Source organism: Varanus komodoensis, unplaced genomic scaffold, assembly GCF_004798865.1.
Source record: "Varanus komodoensis strain SLA01 unplaced genomic scaffold, ASM479886v1 scaffold11, whole genome shotgun sequence".
In the NCBI taxonomy this organism is placed as follows: domain Eukaryota; kingdom Metazoa; phylum Chordata; class Lepidosauria; order Squamata; family Varanidae; genus Varanus; species Varanus komodoensis.
In genome coordinates this window covers 25,901,414-25,918,751 of record NW_025335317.1, presented here as the reverse complement: position 1 = coordinate 25,918,751, position 17,338 = coordinate 25,901,414, and the positions used below count along the sequence as shown (strand labels likewise).

The following is a 17,338-nucleotide window of genomic DNA, read 5'->3' as shown; positions in this document are numbered from 1 at the left end:
TAAATCCATAATAACCACTATCAGATTGGTCCAGAGGTACAGCAGCAATACCAGTTAAAATTGAAATTAAGAATTAACAGTCAAAATACTGGATAATAAAACGTTTTTTACCTGGTGCCACAAAGAATAAAGAGTGCCAGGGCACCTCTTGGAGGAGCTGATTCCATAATTGAATTGTCACAACAGAAAATGACTTTCTCTTGGTAGCCCCCTCTGTACTCCCCCTCAAAGAATAACCTTAGACCAAGGTAAGTACATACAGATTGAGGCATTCCTGAAGATTGCCTGGCCTCAAACTGTTCAGGGCTTTAAATGTTACTAACTGCACTTTGAATCAGGCCCAGACTTCAACTGGCAACCAACACATCTGAAAGAGGACCGGTGTGATTCTTGTAAGCCAGTCCCCATTAACAGCCTTGCTGCCTTACTTTCAATCAATTGAGGTCACTGGACCATTTTCAAAGGCAGTTCCACATAGGGCTCATTACAGTAGTCCAAACAAGAGGCTACCAGAACATGGATCACAGTTGCATGCCTCTGTCTGACCAGGGAGGGCTACAGTTAGTATATGAGGTGCGCGATACCTCTGTGTCCACTTGTGATTCCAGCAAAAGTTCTGGATCCTGGAGCACCCCCAAAGTTTTCAGTACAATACAATCAGTAATATTTTCCGAGTCCTATTCTTTTGGACCAGTTACTGTCCCCTCTTCACATTACCTTGTCATTTAGGGGGAGGGCAACCCCATCCAGAACAGGTTGAATATCACCCAACTGGACAGATGACCCACCCTGTCCAACAGCACCTCCATCTTCTCAGGATTGAGTCTCAGTTTACTGGCCCTCATCCAGTCCATTACCATTCTCAGACACTGATTCAGAACAGCCACAGCCTCACTTGGATTTGATGAAAAAGAGAGGAAGAGCTAAGTGTTATTTGCATATTGGTGACACCTCAGCACATACCTCTGTGATAACCTTCCCCAGCAGTTTCATGTAAAAGTTTAGCATCGGGCAGGGGATAGTCAAACCGAGGGTTGGAAGTCATATGTGGCTCTTTGAGTTTATTTTACTGCTTCCCACCGCCACTACCAACAGGTGCCTGCTTGCTGTTTGCCACCTGCTGCCTGTGGGCACTTACTTGCAGCTCTGAAACATCTGACATTTACCATTATGTGGCTCTTTGGTTGAACAAATCTGCCCCCTGCCCAGCATAGAAGATAAAATGGAACCCTGCAGTACCCCATGGCGTAACTGCCATGGTGCAAAGCAAAAATCCCCCAGCACTACCTTGTTTAATTGGCTGGTCAGGTAGGGGTGGAACCACTGCAAAGTAGTACCTGCTACTCCCAACCCAGCCAGCCTATCCAGAAGGATGCCATGGTTGATGATATCAAAAGCCACTGAGAGGTGCAGGAAAAGCAACAGGGTCACCAAAGCACCTTCTGTTCCAAAACCAGGTCCAATGGAAATGGAGCTAGATAATCTGTTTCAACCAAGAAAGCTTGGAGCTTTTCAGCAACCACTAGCTCAAATACCATGCCCAGGAAGGGGGTATTGGCTGCAGGCCTGTTTGTTAACATCTTCTGGGTCCAAATCAGTTTTTTTCAAGTGTGGTGTGATTACAACTTGCTTTATTTATTTATTTGGGTTTTGTCCCCCCCCCCCCCCCCCCATCCAATACCTTGCGGCTCTCTGGATGACTTGCAAGTTTTAAGAGACTGGCCCCATTCCCTCTTTCAAGGAGGCATTTACAGCCACTAGGACCCAGGTGCCAATCCCTTCCTTAGTTCTATTAATAAGCATGATGGGATATAAATAGCTAAAACATAGAGTGAAACTGACCTGTACAGGGAAAAACAAAATAATATGGGATGGGTAATAATCTCAAGCCCCTGCATATCTGAGCATGTCTTTAAATGTTTTGGTATAAAGGGCTGTCTTAACCTGCTGCTGAAAAATAACAAATTTGGGCATCAGTGGGGAGGTTGTTCCATAGATGGGGGGACAGCCACAGAGGAAGCTCTCCCTCTTGTTGTCCCCTTCTGAGCCTGCTTCAGAGTCGGCACCTGGAGGAAGGCCTCAGAGGTTGAGTGTAGTGCACAAGTAGATTGCAGTCAGAAGAGGTGCCCTGACAGCATTGTGGGCCCAAGCCATGTAAACTTTAATAGGTTAAAACCAGTACCTTGAACTCAGCCCAGAAACTTACAGGCAACCAATGAAAGCAGTCTAGAACCAGTCGTATCTGTTCAAACCTATGGGTCATGGTTATTAATCTAGCAGGTGCATTCTGCACCAGCTACAGCTTCTTGAACCATCTTTGAGGTCATCACCACATAGATGCATTGAAGTTATTTAATTTAGAGATTACCAGAATTACTGAAATCAGGCTATCCCTGTCCAGGTAGGGATGTACCTGAGTAGCAGTTGAAATTGCTAGAAGACATTCCAGTAGAAGACACTACTGAGGCCACTTGAGGCTCCAGTGACAATGAGGGAGCAAGGAGAACCCCCAGATCATGAACCTGCTCCATCAGGAGGAGTACAAGTCCATCTAGAACAGGCTGCAGGAATCTGTCTGGTCAAAGGAACCACCCACCAACAGCATCTTGTTTTCTCTGGATTGAGCTTCAACTTTGCTAGCCTTCATCCACTGTACTGTCAAAGGCTTAGCACATCCACAGCCTCACCTGCTAGAAATAAAAGGAAGAAATAGAACTGTGTGCTATCAACAAACTGATGACAACACACTTCAAAACTCTGGATTAACCCTTACTGACTTTTGTTCCTTCCTTACTGGCTTTTATAAGCCAGGAGGGGCAGACATCTAGAACAGAGGTGATTGCTTGACCTGGTCAAGCACATTGTCTGTATCCATGAGCTGTACCACCTGAAACTTATCCAATCAAACTGGGCCAGGCTGGGCTCTGAATATTTCCACATATTCAGCTGCCTCAACTCTTGAGTCTAAGTCCTGATGGATTCAAGATATTTTTTTCTGGAAGTGCACAGCAAGTAACAGCAGACCTCAGAAGGTTTTAAAATGCCCTTGGGGCCAGGATGTTATAAGCCCAGAAGCCTGAAAAGCTGTGCTGGGCAGTAAAGAGAAGAATGACATTTTAATCATTCTAATGTCCAATATGCTCTTTGCAAAATTGTTTGCTGCATAAACCACATTCTGAGGTATGTTTTAGATGGTCTGACAGATTGGAATGTTTGAAATGGTCAAGTTCAGTCATCAAGTAGTTAATTGCCATAAATAATTGGCTTAACAGGTGATAAGTGGTTTCTGATACATTGACTTATATTGTTATTTGTAAATTGCAACCTCTCCTATGTTACGGGAAAATTTATTCTGTTATGTAGGAGGAGAATGGTTTAAGTACTATGTACTTGCAATCAGAGAATATTTAAGCTTGTCAAAATTAGGTCATATCCTGAACTTTTAATTTAACAAGGCACGGGTAGAATTGCTGGCTAATTTTTTAATTTTGTATTTTATTTATTTTAGAACGACAGTTGAGTTCATCTATGGCTGGATCAAATGCCCTTACTTCCACTGTAGCTGGTATGAGTAAAGAGCTTGTAGAACTTCAGCATCTCATTCAATTTCCAGAGGAGGTTGCTAGTATACTGACTGAGCAGGAGCAGGATCTCTACCGGAAAGTATTGCCCATTGACTACCTCTGCTTCTTAACTAGAAATATGGGAAATGCTGAATGCCAGAGCAAACTTTCAACTATTAAAACTTCAATTTCTGCAACTCTTCTTTCTGCCCCAAATGGGGAATGCAGTGCTGTTGAAGACCTGGTGACAAGATTCAATGAGGTAGGAAGAAGATTTGATTATTTACATACATGGTTTGCTTTCTTGCAATGTCATTGATGGAGTGTGTGTGTGTCTAAGTATTGGTTAGATCCAGCTTTCTAATGCTGCTTGGAATATCGGGCTGCTTTTTTTTAAAGGGTGAGCTGGGGTCTTGGCAGATGCCTAAGCATGTTTGTTGCTGACATTAGCCATGGTGTTTTTGATAAGGTAGTTTAATTGGATTGTTGCTAACTTAAACTCTTGAGCAGAATAAACATATTGCTTAATTCTGTGGACTGTTCTTGTGGACTAAACTTCTTAGTGATCTGCATGGAGCATTATGAAACAGGCATTTCTAGATTTATCCATAATCTGCAGAAAACTAATTAAGCACTTTTATATGCTGTGATTGTTTTTAAAGAGGCAGGGCCATTTATCTGAGCACTTTTCCATTGAGGCACAACTTAACCCATTTTCTTTTCCTTAATTATTTTAAAAGAAGATTTCTGATTTGAACATAAGAGGCCTGCTATGCCAATGCAAGGGCATAACTTACTGTATTGTCCAAGTGTCCTGAGGTGACTCCAGTGGTCTAGTGTAACAAACTGGATTGATTAGTGGCTAAGTCAGTGATAGTGAGAGCTTCCATAGGCAAAATAGGGCAGTGTATACAGCTGCATAAAATTTTATGGACAAAGGTGGTGCTTCCAGATAGAGCTTTCATTCTGCCTCAAACCTAGAAGTTTATTGGCAATCCAAAGGATGCCATCTTTTTAGCCTTCTGTTTTCCTGCTTCTTGTCTTACTGCCGGGGGGAAATGAGTTACATGTACAATATCATTTGGCTGGTAATGTGGGAAGCTGTCTATTGGAAGCACCTGAGGTCAAAACAAGGACATGACAAGACATCAGAACAAAATCATAAGTGGTTATTGATCATGGTAGCATTGATTTGCCATTCTCTTTCAGCGAGTTCCCCATTTTACTTAGTAAGCCTGCTTATAAGCATGAGACGGAAAAGGAGGTAGTTGTATATAAATTACCTCCTGTTTTGATGCAACACAAACATATTTGAAAGATAGTGAATTAGCTTCAATGATTGCAGGATGTCAAATCAGTTTGATGCATGATTTACTCAAGGCCAGATGGCAATTTTCTTTTGTAATGCCCCAGGGGAAACATGCACAGCAGACATGTGAAAACATACAAGAACATTTTACTAAGGGATTTCTCTTAACTGTTATCAGAACATATTGTAGGATTACAGGATTTTAATAATATATATTTTAAGAATCATATGGATAGGAAAGATAAGAAATTTAATAAAATGGTGAAATGCCCAACATGTTTCAGTATAGACCTTCTTCAGCAGTATAGTTTTCATTGAATCTTTCATAAGGCAATATTTGGAAGAGATATTGCCTTACTAGGAATCTGTATTCTTACACCCCTGAAAAGGGTATTTACTGATATATTTTGGATATTTTACTGTTAAATTGTGTATGTTTTGACTACTGGTTCCACTTTTTTCTTGTCTTTAAGCTTTCTTGCCTTTGTTACTGCCTCCCTTTTTCTCTCACAATGTTTTCTCTTGCAGGATACTCCGATAATAACAACTGTTTATGCTTTTTCCAAAAATGAACAACTTTTCTGTTGCTCTAATATTAATTTGCAGAGTATTCATACATCACAAAAGCCACTTGGTCAATTACTGAATCTGGGAACATGAAACCACAAACTTAGAAAGATGACTTGTTTGTACTTTAACATACTTGCTTTTATTTTATTTGTTATTGCTTTTTATCATTTGTCTTTGGTTGTCTCTTCAGAATTGTTATGATTCAATGTGTCCAGAGTTTAATAGCATTGCAGACTGTATTCAGAAATGAGACATTCCATTTAGTTTTAAGGAACTGTGTTTCGCTTTAAATATGATATACTTTCCAGAATTTTATACTGGTAAATGCTCACTTAAATAATAGCACTTTTAATAGGATCATATTCAGTATTTGAATTTGAAACATTCTGATACCTTGTGACAATAATTTGCACATTCATTTTGAAGTTACTTTCACCCAACTGCTTGTGATTGCTCAACTCCAAGTCAATATATATATATTTGGCTTCATTCGACTTTTATCAAAACTTAATTCACATTCTTTTGTTAATATAGTAGGACTGGTGACATTTGATATAAATAGTATATAATAAAATGCATTTTTTTTTGCAAAATGTAATTTACAATGCCTATTTGAGGAAAATTATAATATTTTGTTTCTTTACATTATTGACAATATTAGCTGCATGTTCAATAAGCTTGCCATATTCTATTAGCAAGAGTAGTTTTTTATTCGTCTCTGTTTATATATTTGAAAGAGAATTCCTACAGAAAGAGTCATGCTTTGGTTGGCAAAAAACAGTGACTGCTTGCTGGCTTTCTGGCATTGCTTGGAAAAATAATTCACTATATTTATATTGTGGGAGCCAGAACGAATGTTTAGATGACAGTCTCTTGATACTTAATGGGAGACAACTATTTCATGCCATTGTCCATTTTTTTTCCACTGGCAGTTAAGGCATGCACATGGTATAGCATGCAATTGTGCTTTATTGCAAATTTTGGTAAAGGCAAGTGCTAATTTATATCATAAGAGAAGTACTTTTGGCTTAATGCAGTTTCCCATTTATTTCTTAAGCTGTCTCTTGGGGTAGAATCATGATTACACAGTCAGTCATCATAAGGGCCTAAACTCCTATTATGGCTAACCAAGAAATACAGAAGGAAAATGAAATAAATGAAATTTGTATGCGTCCTATGAAACTGAAGTTTAAAAAAAACCCTTTCTTAGTTAATCACCTTTTGCACAGAAAGAAAGAGACAGCTAATATTTTGGAACATTTTAGAACAAAATTGTATCTAGGACCATGTAGTATACATTTCTCTACAGATTCTGCCCTTAACTGTAGAATGCATTGCAAGAAACCAACATGTTTGGTTTGTTTGTTTTGTTGTTTTAATTGCTTTGTTTTTCTTTCTTTGTTTCTTTTTGTTTTGTTTTGTTTTGTGCTGTTCTGTGCTTTGCTTTGTTTTTCCTCCAATTTAAATTTTATTTTATCCTTGCATGTGTGTGTGGGTTTTTGTCAGGGAGAACTGGGCGAATGAGGGGTACTGCAGGACAGACAAGGCGGGGGACCAAGGTAGGGTCTCAGAAGGGTTCCCAATGGCAAGCAGGAGTCACGGGTGTTGCTGTCCGCTGCGACAACTGCGACATGTTTGCCCTTCTCCCCCAGGAGAGGCAGGGATACACTTGTCCTCTGTGTAAGCTGGTGGTCCTGCTAGAGGAGGAATTGAGGTGCCTGAGGGCCGAGAGAGCTCTCCAGGCCCCCCTGGAGCAGCCCTCCTCTGGACAGAGGGTTGAGGAAGAGGCCACGGGAGGAGCAGCTGTGGAGACATGGAGGCATGTCACCCACAGGAGGAGGAGGCCAGCACGGCCTCCTCCTTCTCCTGGCACCAATCTGGAGCTGAGAAACAGGTTCTCTCCGCTTGGGGAGGCTGGGGCTGATGAGGCCTTGGGGGACCAGCAGAGGCCCCAGACTGGGATGACAAGCAGCAAGGGGGCCACTGCAGGAGAGGTGAGGGCCAGGGCACGGCCGCCCACCACCACCAGGAAGACACAGTGGCAGGTGATTGTTGTTGGGGACTCCCTGCTGAGGGGCACTGAGCCGGAGGTGTGCCGCCCCAACCTGGAGACAAGGGAGGTTTGCTGCCTGCCAAGCGCATGCATCTGGCATGTGAAGGACAGAGTGGAGCGTCTTGTTCACTCCGGGGGTCACCAGCCACTCCTGGCGATCCATGTGGGCACAAACAACATGGCCAGGCAGGGTGTGGTTGGGACCACCAGGGACTTTGAGGCCTTGGGGAAGAAACTCAGGGAGCTGAAGGCCCAAGCGGCCATCTCGTCAGTCTTACCTGTCCGGGGATTTGAGCCAGGCAGGGACAGGAGGGTCTCCGAGGTGAACGACTAGCTTAGGGTGTGGTGCCAGAAGGAACACTTTGGGTTCCTTGACCACGGCACTCGATTTCTTGCCAGTGGACTTCTGGCAAGGGATGGGTTGCACCTCATGAGGATGGGGAAAAGGTCCTGTGGAGATGCTCTAGCGAGCTTCGTCTGGAAGACTTTAAACTGAGCTGGGGGGGGGGGGGGGGTCAGGCCCCCCAGAAACGTGTCTGCACTGGACAAGTGTGGGGAGAGGATCAGGGCTCTGGGATCAGGGTTTTAGAGATACTGCAGGGACTGACAGGACTCCTACAGAGAGGGGCTGGGTATCAGGGAGGATGAGAGGAAGGAGGAGGCTGGGAACTCCAAGGAAAGGAAGTGGTGGGAAGGAGTTGAGGTGCATGTACACTAATGCTAGGAGCATGGGTAATAAGCAGGAAGAGCTTGAAGCTCTCCTGGAAATAGGAAGGTATGACCTGGTGGAAATCACAGAAACTTGGTGGGATGAAAGGCAAGTCTGGAATGTGAACACAGAGTGGTATCACCTTTTTAGAAAGGACAGGAAGGGAAAGCAGGTGGGGGCATGGCTTTATATGTCAGAGAAGTAATACACATAAAACATTCTCAACAAGTTACTTAAGCCAATTCATACTTTGGGTTACATTTAATTTTTGGGTCATTTTCTTTGCATATATTAAGTACAAGTGTTTTTGTTGCTGGCAAATGTTAGCAGGGAGAAGAGAGAGAACTATGGGAAAAATTCTCTCTCCCTACTCCAATTGCCTTCCTTGGCTAATCAGCAGCATCAAAGTGAGGCTCAGCTTTCTCCAGACCAGTTTTTTGCTCTTATTCTCTTGCTATGCTATTTCACAGGGCATTGCTCAGCTTCCCTTTCCTCCAATGCAAGCTTTTCTTGTCCTTGCCTAGGGTAAACTGTTGCATGCTATCCTCTCCTAATAGAAATATTCCCGGAGGCTGAAGGAAGTGTTGATAAGACACCATTTGCTTAAGCTATATGATAGGGTTGGAAAATTGCATAATATATACCGTATCCCTGGAAATTGACCTATTAAATGTTTTTGGTTTTGAGGTGGAAGGAATGCCTTCAGCAGGTTAGCTCCATCCTATATACTGCCTGAATGTAGCCTTTTGAATTGTGAAAATAAAGCGAAGTTAAAAAAAATCAAGCAGGGGTGAGGACCTTGTAAGCATCCTTTCAGCCCTAGACAGCATGGCTAGTGGTTAGGGATGGACTTTATAGGCTAATAACATTTGGAGAGTCAGTCTGTGTTTCAGTATCAACATACCCTTTTAGTCATATTTCACTGAAATTACTTTTTACATGAGGTAATTTAATCACTGGTGATGGCTTTTTGGCTCTTGCTCTTGCTTTGGAGCAAGGAAAATTGGGCATTAATTCTGAAAGCCGAGCCACTACTTGTGTATTTGAAATATTCTTTTAGAGTATATTTAGAGTATATGCTACTCAGAGTTCTTTACATGGAGCTCAGATCTCAGTTCTCCGACAAAATGGAAAGCAGATAGAGCAATTAACAGTCATAAGAACATAAAACATAAGAAAAGCCATGCAGGATAAGACTCAGGGTCCACCTAGTTCAGCACTTTGTATACACAGTGGCAAAGCAGCTGCCCACAGGATCCCTCCAGCAGGATGGGTGCAAGACCTCCTCCTGTCCAAGCTCCTCAGCAACTGATGTATGTAGCCGTGCCACCACTGGTACAGGAGGTAGCACATGGCTGTTTCTTGCCTGATCTGTATCCTACCTTGCTGTTTGTATCCTGCCCTGCTGTATAGCCTGCCCTGCTCTGTTGCCTCAGAAATGCAGGTTTGTGTGCTAGCTATGGTTCAGACCCCATATCTTGCCTGGCCCTTGCTGCATTTGGTTCCAGTTGTCTACTGCCTCTTGCTGTGTATCTTGCCTTGCCCGGGTACCCTGCCATGCCGCGTTTCTTTCCCTGTTATACTGCCTCAAGTGCCTGCATCCTGCCTGATGCTTGCCACATATCATACCTTGCTGAATCTTCTGCCCTGTCCAAGGGTACTTGCACATTTGTTTGTCCTTCTGGTTCTTGAACCTTTGCTTGTTCCTGATCATGTCTTTGTTCTGTCCTGATATGTACCTCTGGTTCCTGACCCTGGCCTGTTCGGTTTTACAACTTGGACTTTGCTATTCAACTTGCCATTTAACCTTGCCTTTGGACTTGCACTCTGCCTCACCTTAGGTGCTGTTGCCCTGGTCCAAATGCCTCTGCCTTGTCTCTAGGCTGCCCGCATGCCATCGCTGGACCTGACACCTTGACTTCGAGATGTGTGGATGTGCTTGCCTCAGTATTGAAATAGACTATCATGTATCTTGCTGGAGTTTTTACAGTTCAAATGCAAATGTATTGGAGCAACATTTCTCCCACTTAGCGGTTGCCTAGAGTCATAACCCACTTAAAAATGTCCCTGAAACAGATTAGCAAATAAAATGTGTTTGTCATGACCCCAGGCTCAAAGGTTCAGCAGCATTCCAGCATTCTGATATACGCTATAATAATTCTACAAAGAAATGACTAGAACATGAATAATTATAACTAAATAAGATCTCTCTGGATGGAGAACTATATGGAGTTGATAAAAATCACTCATGAGATCACCATTATTTAGGGAAGCATCCTTAAGTTCTTTGTCGTGGCCTCTGTGCATCACACATATGGGTGCTGCGCCTGCGCAGTGCCTTTGGCCAGAAGATTGCAAGCTAACGGTTTTTGGCGGGAAGCTGCACTCCCCCTCCCCCCATGCTCTATAAAGAGCAGAGCGTCCGCCGTTTTATTCAGTCTTTGCGACTGCTGTTTGCTGTGCCTCGTGCCGCTTTCAACTTTCGCTCTGACCGTTACTTGTATAGCCCTTTCTTTTATTTATTTATTTATTTATTTATTAAAACATTTTTATGCCGCCCCATTCGCCGAAGCCTCGGGGCGGCTTCTTCTCGATTGTTCCAGTTCCTATAGCCCGTTTTTTTCTCCTTATTCCCCTACTTCTTATAGTTCCTGTAGTTTTTCTCTGTCATTCTACCTTCTTTCGATCTATCTAAAAAAAACCCCAAAAATACATACTTTCCCTCTGCACTATCTCTCTCTTCTTCCTTTTTCTGCGATGGCGCAGAGAGCAGCTTTCCGCAAATGCGCGGAGTGCGGATCAAAAATGACCTATGCCTCCTCTGCTTGGGCGAGGGGCATAGGAACGATAAATGTTCTCACTGCCTGGCCTTCTCTAAGCAGGCCAGGAAGAGTCATGAGAACCACCTCCAGAGGCTCCTGTGGGATCGGGCTCTCATGCAGTCCGATCCGCTGCTTTCTGCTCTGAAGCCTGGCTCCGCTTCAGTGGCTCCACCTTCATGCCCTTTGAACGAAGATGCGTCTACTATGGTGGCTCCCTCTGCTTCTCCCAAGAAGAAGAATGAGAAGCGGAAGCATGAGAAGCGGAAGCATGCCGAACCCGAGAAGTCGGCAGGCCATAAGAGGGCCAGGAAGGAGAAAGTCTCAAAGCCTTCCAAAAAATCAAAGGATTCATCACCGGGACTCGGATTCGACGGCCCCCTCGGTACTGGCGGCGCTTACTGTACCGACTCCACCCGACCCGGTGCTTCAGGAGATGATGCAGGTTACCCCTCAAGGGTCCCTGTGCCGTGTGGCCGACCTTCCCACTGGGCCTCTTCCAACTCTGCAAAGAGGCTCAATTTCTGATGGGGAAATTCAGGACTCTCCCCCTAGGACTCGGTCGCCTACACCCATGCCTGCTGCCACTATAGAGGCGGATGTAGAGATGTCCCCGCCTGGGAGCCGGAGGAGCCGCTCCATGGAGCAACGTTCAGAGGGATGGCGTCGCCCCTACTACCACACCTGGGGTGATCCGCTCTCCGTTGGGTATTATCCCACTCCTAGGGCTCGGTCCTCTCCACCATCCTGTGACCGACCGCATCCCTCGTACCCGAGACGTGCATCTCCGCGATCCCCTTGGGATGCAAGCAGCCGCTCCTTTTCTCTGGCGGTGTCTTCGTCATCGGCTCCACCATACTACGGTGCCGACTCCGACGATTCGGAGGTCAATTCAGCCTCCCCAGACGTCGCTGTGACCTCCCAGGGTCCTGCGTCACCAGACGAATCCCGCGTCTCCTTCGCGGAGCTGATGTCCAGGCTTGTCCAGTCCCTCGACATCGATGCCATCCAGCGTCCGGGACCAACAATGGACAAGTTCTACGATGTCGTCCACAGAGAGCAGTCGACATCAATCGTCCTGCCGCTCATAACCACCCTTTGGCAAGTGATGACACAGCCCTGGGACTTGCCCTCTCACCCTCAACCCACGTCCAGGAGGTACGAATCCATGTACCGGGTTTGGGAGGAGGACATCCCCTTCCTCCTCCGCCACCCCAAGCCGAACTCGGTCGTGGTGGAGTCCTCCCAGGGCAGAGAGGCAAGAGGGCACACGGCACCACGAGACAAGGAGGGCCGAAAGATCGACTCCCTGGCTAGGCGAGTCTACGCTGCTTCAGGCCTGGGGCTGTGGATCTCGAATTATGAGGCGATGTTGGCGAGGTACCAGTACTTCATCATGCAGCGCCTCCACAACGTTGCCTCGACCCTCCCTGACCACCAGGGTGACCTGGCTAAGGTCCTTATCAAGGAGGCAATGTAGGTCGCAGTTCAACAGTTGTCCACGGCCAGGCACCATGTGGACATAGACTCAAGGGCCTTGGTCGGTGCCGTTTTGCTCCGGAGACACGCCTGGCTTAGAAACTGCAACTTTCCGGAGGAAACCAAGTGCCGCGTAGAGGAAATGCCCTTTGACGGGTCCAGGCTTTTCCACTCTCGCACTGACCACAAATTAAAAAAGCTGCACGAATCCTGAATGATGGCACGCAGGATGGAGATACAGACCCAAACTAGACGTAAGTGGTCATGGAATTGCCCATCTTATAGGCAGTCCTACCAGCCAAGACAACAACCCCAGCACCGTCAGCAACAACAACAGCAGTGCCACCGTCCGCAGCCCCAACAACGCTATCAACAAGACCGTCGCCGTTTCGATGACAGGAGACAGCGTTGACGGGACTGGTGAACCATTCCTCGAATTCCTTCTATACCCACCCCCCTCTCATCTGGGGATCGGCTGCGAAGCCGACTCCCCATTTGTGAGTCCATCACATCTGACCGGTGGGTATTGTCCATCGTTCAGCACGGCTGTTGGATAGAATTCAACATCGTTCCTCCATCGAGTCTCATCCGGTTTACATCATGTTTGCCAGTATTGCTCGATGAAATACATCAGCTTCTTCGTAAAGGAGCGATCCGTCAAGTATTCCCATCTGACGGACTTCACGGATTCTATTCCAGATACTTTACGGTCCCGAAGCGGGATGGTGGTTTACTTCCGATTTTGGACTTACGTTATCTGAACCGATTTATTGTACCGAAGAAGTTTTGGATGAGCACCCTTCAAAACATCTTGCCGTTGCTAAGGAAAGAGGATTGGTTCGCCTCATTGGACCTGAAGGACGCCTATTTCCACATTTCGATCCACCCAAGTTATAGGCGTTTCCTTCGTTTTGCTGTTGCACCCCATCTTTATGAGTTCCTTCGTTTTGCTGTTGCACCCCATCTTCAAACACACTTATTCCATCGTTCTTGCTGCTTTCTGAAGCAGTTCTGGAAGTCCTCTTTCATGAGTGCCTTTAATTGGGCTCCCATGGCTGCCTTGAGGTTCTGAAAAGGGTGCACACCAGCATGGAGGTCCCAGATGGGTTGCAGCTCCATCCCATTGCACACGAGGGACCACCATTTCCCCCTCCATTAGGGGGGGGGCACTCCTTGGCAAGCTCTTCCTCTGCACAAAGGATTGCCGAAGCGTCTTCACTGCCTTCACAAACAATGAGCAGGAAAAGGAATAGGCACGTGAGCATGCAGGGAGCATGCCAAGGCACTACTGTACTACCAACCAGGTATTCCAGTCTTGTCTTGGTTTTTAATTTCCACTTGACGTATTTTATTTTTGTAATTTACTTTCGAGTTATATGTGAATTAGTGTTTTTAAATACAAGAAAAAAAGTCTATTCATTTATAAAATTCTAGACACTGGGACCATTGAGTTTTATCTTGTAAATCAAAATTGTTTTCCTACTTGTAGCAGTATCTGTCTAGAACAAGAATACATTTATCAAAGCCCTTGTTTCTAGTCCAGTCCAGATTATATTTTGACTTTTTATACTGTGAAGTCTATGAATATAATACTTATCAAGGTATTCAACCTCTGTGGATCCCTAATCTCACCCACTGAACTGGGAGAGTTACAGTTCTATTCCTCTGTATTTTCTGCTCTGTACAGAATCTTTCCTCCTCCTGGTACCACATCTTTGGTCAGATAAGTGAGTTTACTTTTGTTGATGTGTCTACTTAATTCACAAGCAACTCCTGTAAAATTATTTCCAGTAATTGATTTTTATCCTTGTTATAATATTCTTATAATTATATTCATAATGAATTAGAAACCTATGAATTATAGGAAACTTGATAATTTTAAAGAGCTAAAACTCACTTTAATCTTTTAAAGCAAGTTTCATGCCTACGGAATAGTTATTAATAAAAATGTAACCTCTCTGTTTGTCAGATAACATCAGCTGTGAGCCAATACACTCTACTGGTGCTTTCCAGTACTCTGTAACAGCCTGGCTTTAATAATGTGCATCTGCTTGTTAGATCTATTCAGGTCCACTCAGTTAGGTTTTCGTCCCTGATGAAACGTGACACACATTGACCAAGGTGATACATAATCTCAGTTTTTGTTTCAGAATACAAGCTTGTGTAACTGATTTTTCCTCCTTTTGTGGTTATTTCTTTTTTTTCTCCCCGATTTATATCCTGCCTTTTTCCTACAAAGGGCTCAAGGCAGCTTACATCCTCCTCCTTCTCCATCTTATCCCCACAACAACGACCCTGTGAGGTAGGTTGGGCTGAGAGTCTGTGACTGGCCTAACGTCACCCAGTTGGCTCCATGGCCGAGCAGGGACTAGAACACAGATTGCCTGAGTCACAGTCCCAGGCTCTTAACCACTGCACCACCCTGGCTCTCAAGCTGAAGCTTTCATACATGGCTAGGTCCAAGGTGGACTTCAGCAAAGTGTCTACTGGTGGGTAATGGAAACAAGTTTCTTTCCCAAGCATATTAGTTAGAAGTTATATAATAAGAGTCACCGTGGTGTAGTGGTTAGGAGTGCAGGAATGGAACTCAGGAGATCTGGGTTGTAGTTCCTGCTTGGTCATGGAGCCAGCTGGGTGATATGGGGCCAGTCACTGACTCTTAGCCCATCCTACCTCACAGGATTGTTGTTCTGAGGAAAAAATTGAGAGGAGTAGGAGGGTTGTGAAATATGCCTTGAATTTCTTGAAAGGAAAAAAGGCAGGATAGAAATGTGATTGATTAATTTAATTGATTATAGAGCCTTCTCAGTTCATTTGTTATATTGCCTTTGCTTCTGTTTGAAAGATGTTTTCATTTCTAGATACATATCCAAATTATCAGCAGTTTGCTTTTCTTGCTTTGGGTTATTGACAGGGCAATCATATGTATGTCTACATAAAAGTAAGTCCTATATCTCTCAGGAAAGTGTTTATAAGGTTGAAATATAAGTGTGATAATTGATTTTTAAATGAGATTTTAAAAGAGTAATAGATGAATTGTGCAATTTGTTAGCCTCATGGCACAGTCTCATATTTGTGTCCCAAAGGGTATCCTTGCTTGAGATAAGGAAAGCATTAACAATAGTGTCTTTTGAAAAGGTAATGAGTGTAGCTGATACGGTAAATCAACTACACATATAGTTTGACATTTGCCGTTAGGAGCCTTCCCCAACCTAGTACCCTCCAGCTTTGTTGAACTGCACCTCTTATCATCCAAGCAGCTTCAGCCAAAGTTGGCAGTCAGAACTGGATGTTCTATGGAGAAGGATTCATGAGACAATGCCCAGTTCCATGATGTGCCCATAATCCTGTATGCATCCTAGCATGTCTGACAAAAGATTGCGCCGAATCCTCTCAAGGTTTTGCTTGTGTATTAACATTTAGGCATATGAGCTCCCATTTGTTGTTACTGACTGTACTGTCATGCAACATGTATTGACCTTCAATATCTCACTCCTTCCCCATCAGGGCTTTTTTTCACAGGAGTATATGCAGGCATAAATTCTTATGTCCCTATGAAGACCCTGTGGGTAGCCCTTTAAAAAGAACCAGTTTTGAAAGCTACCTGTCAAACCTTTATGCTTCAAATATTTACTTTATTTAGTTAGTTAATAACATTGAGGAGTTGAGTAATGGAGGTATATAATTGTCTGGCTGTTAGCTTTACTGGGTTTGCAGCTTTCTTGATTATCAACTGTTCAGGAACATATGAGTATGTAATTTAAAAAAAATGTTGTGTTGTATGTAATCCACCACTGTGTGTTTGTAAATAGTATTCAGTGAGTTCAGCACGTTCTTTCAACTTACTTTACAAGTTTGATATGTGATTTTAAATCTGACTGTCAGTAGAAGATGAAACCCAGTTTTCTATCTTTGAAAGGAAACATTCTTTTATCTCTTTTGTGAAGCTCTCATTGCTGAAGAAATGTCTATAAACATACATTACAAATCTTTCAGGGGCCAAGAAGGAGGAAACTAAATGTAGGAAAGAAAAGTTCACATTTATTATCTCATGTTGATAAGTGTTTATACAATCGGAAAAAGCAAACCCTTGGGAACCTCACTGTAAAATAGTCCAGTTGGTTTGAATTAGGATTCCATGTGAAATACAGCTCTTTCTTTCCTTCCCTCACTTTAATTAATGTTGTGGGAAAGTAAACGGAACAAATTCTGAGTGATAGTAGATATCTATAAAGGATCAGGTTTTGAACCCAAACAAAACTATATGTTAAGATGATTGCTCTTATTGAACCTAATTAAATTTGAAGCAGGACTTGGCAGTGTAGTCAGATAGGGGATATGGAATATTAGAGCAAATAAAATCTAATATATTTGCATGTTAGCAAAATACGCATCTTTCTGAGATCTCAAAGCCTATTTAGAATGTTTATTCTAAATTATTTCTGACATTGAACAAAATGCATTTTTAAAGAAGTGATAAGCTATGTACATCAATAATATAACACATTTTTATAAGTGATGTGAAGGGAAGGATGGTTTTAGAAAGAACAGTGCTCTTTTGTTTTATGATAAAGAAAAGGGCTTGGCTTTTTAATTTTTAATTTTTCTTCTAAGCATTGCATTCCAGAGCAGTCTTAGTGAGAAGATCCATTTATATATAAAATTTTAGTTCAAAAACTTAAGCTCAGAGCTCTACTTCTTTTCTTTACACATAATTATGTTCACTAGTCCCTATATAAGTAGATCACTTTCAGTTCAGTTCTATCCATGTTGACTCAGAAGTAAGTTCAATTGGTATTTTTAATTGGTTTAATTGGTATTTTTTCCATGTGCAAC

The 17,338-nt window shown here is 43.4% G+C and overlaps 1 protein-coding gene across 4 annotated transcripts in view; it reads left to right on the top strand.

Annotated features, from left to right (window-relative positions):
- The window catches only part of PLCE1 (phospholipase C epsilon 1), a 177,477-nt gene that overhangs the window by 90,956 nt on the left and 69,183 nt on the right, over window positions 1–17,338 (top strand). For all 4 annotated transcript variants that reach the window (XM_044420646.1, XM_044420645.1, XM_044420644.1 and 1 more), the window contains one exon: window positions 3,509–3,825. In XM_044420646.1, the coding sequence (XP_044276581.1) occupies window positions 3,509–3,825 (317 nt within the window). The remainder of the gene's footprint in view (window positions 1–3,508; window positions 3,826–17,338) is intronic.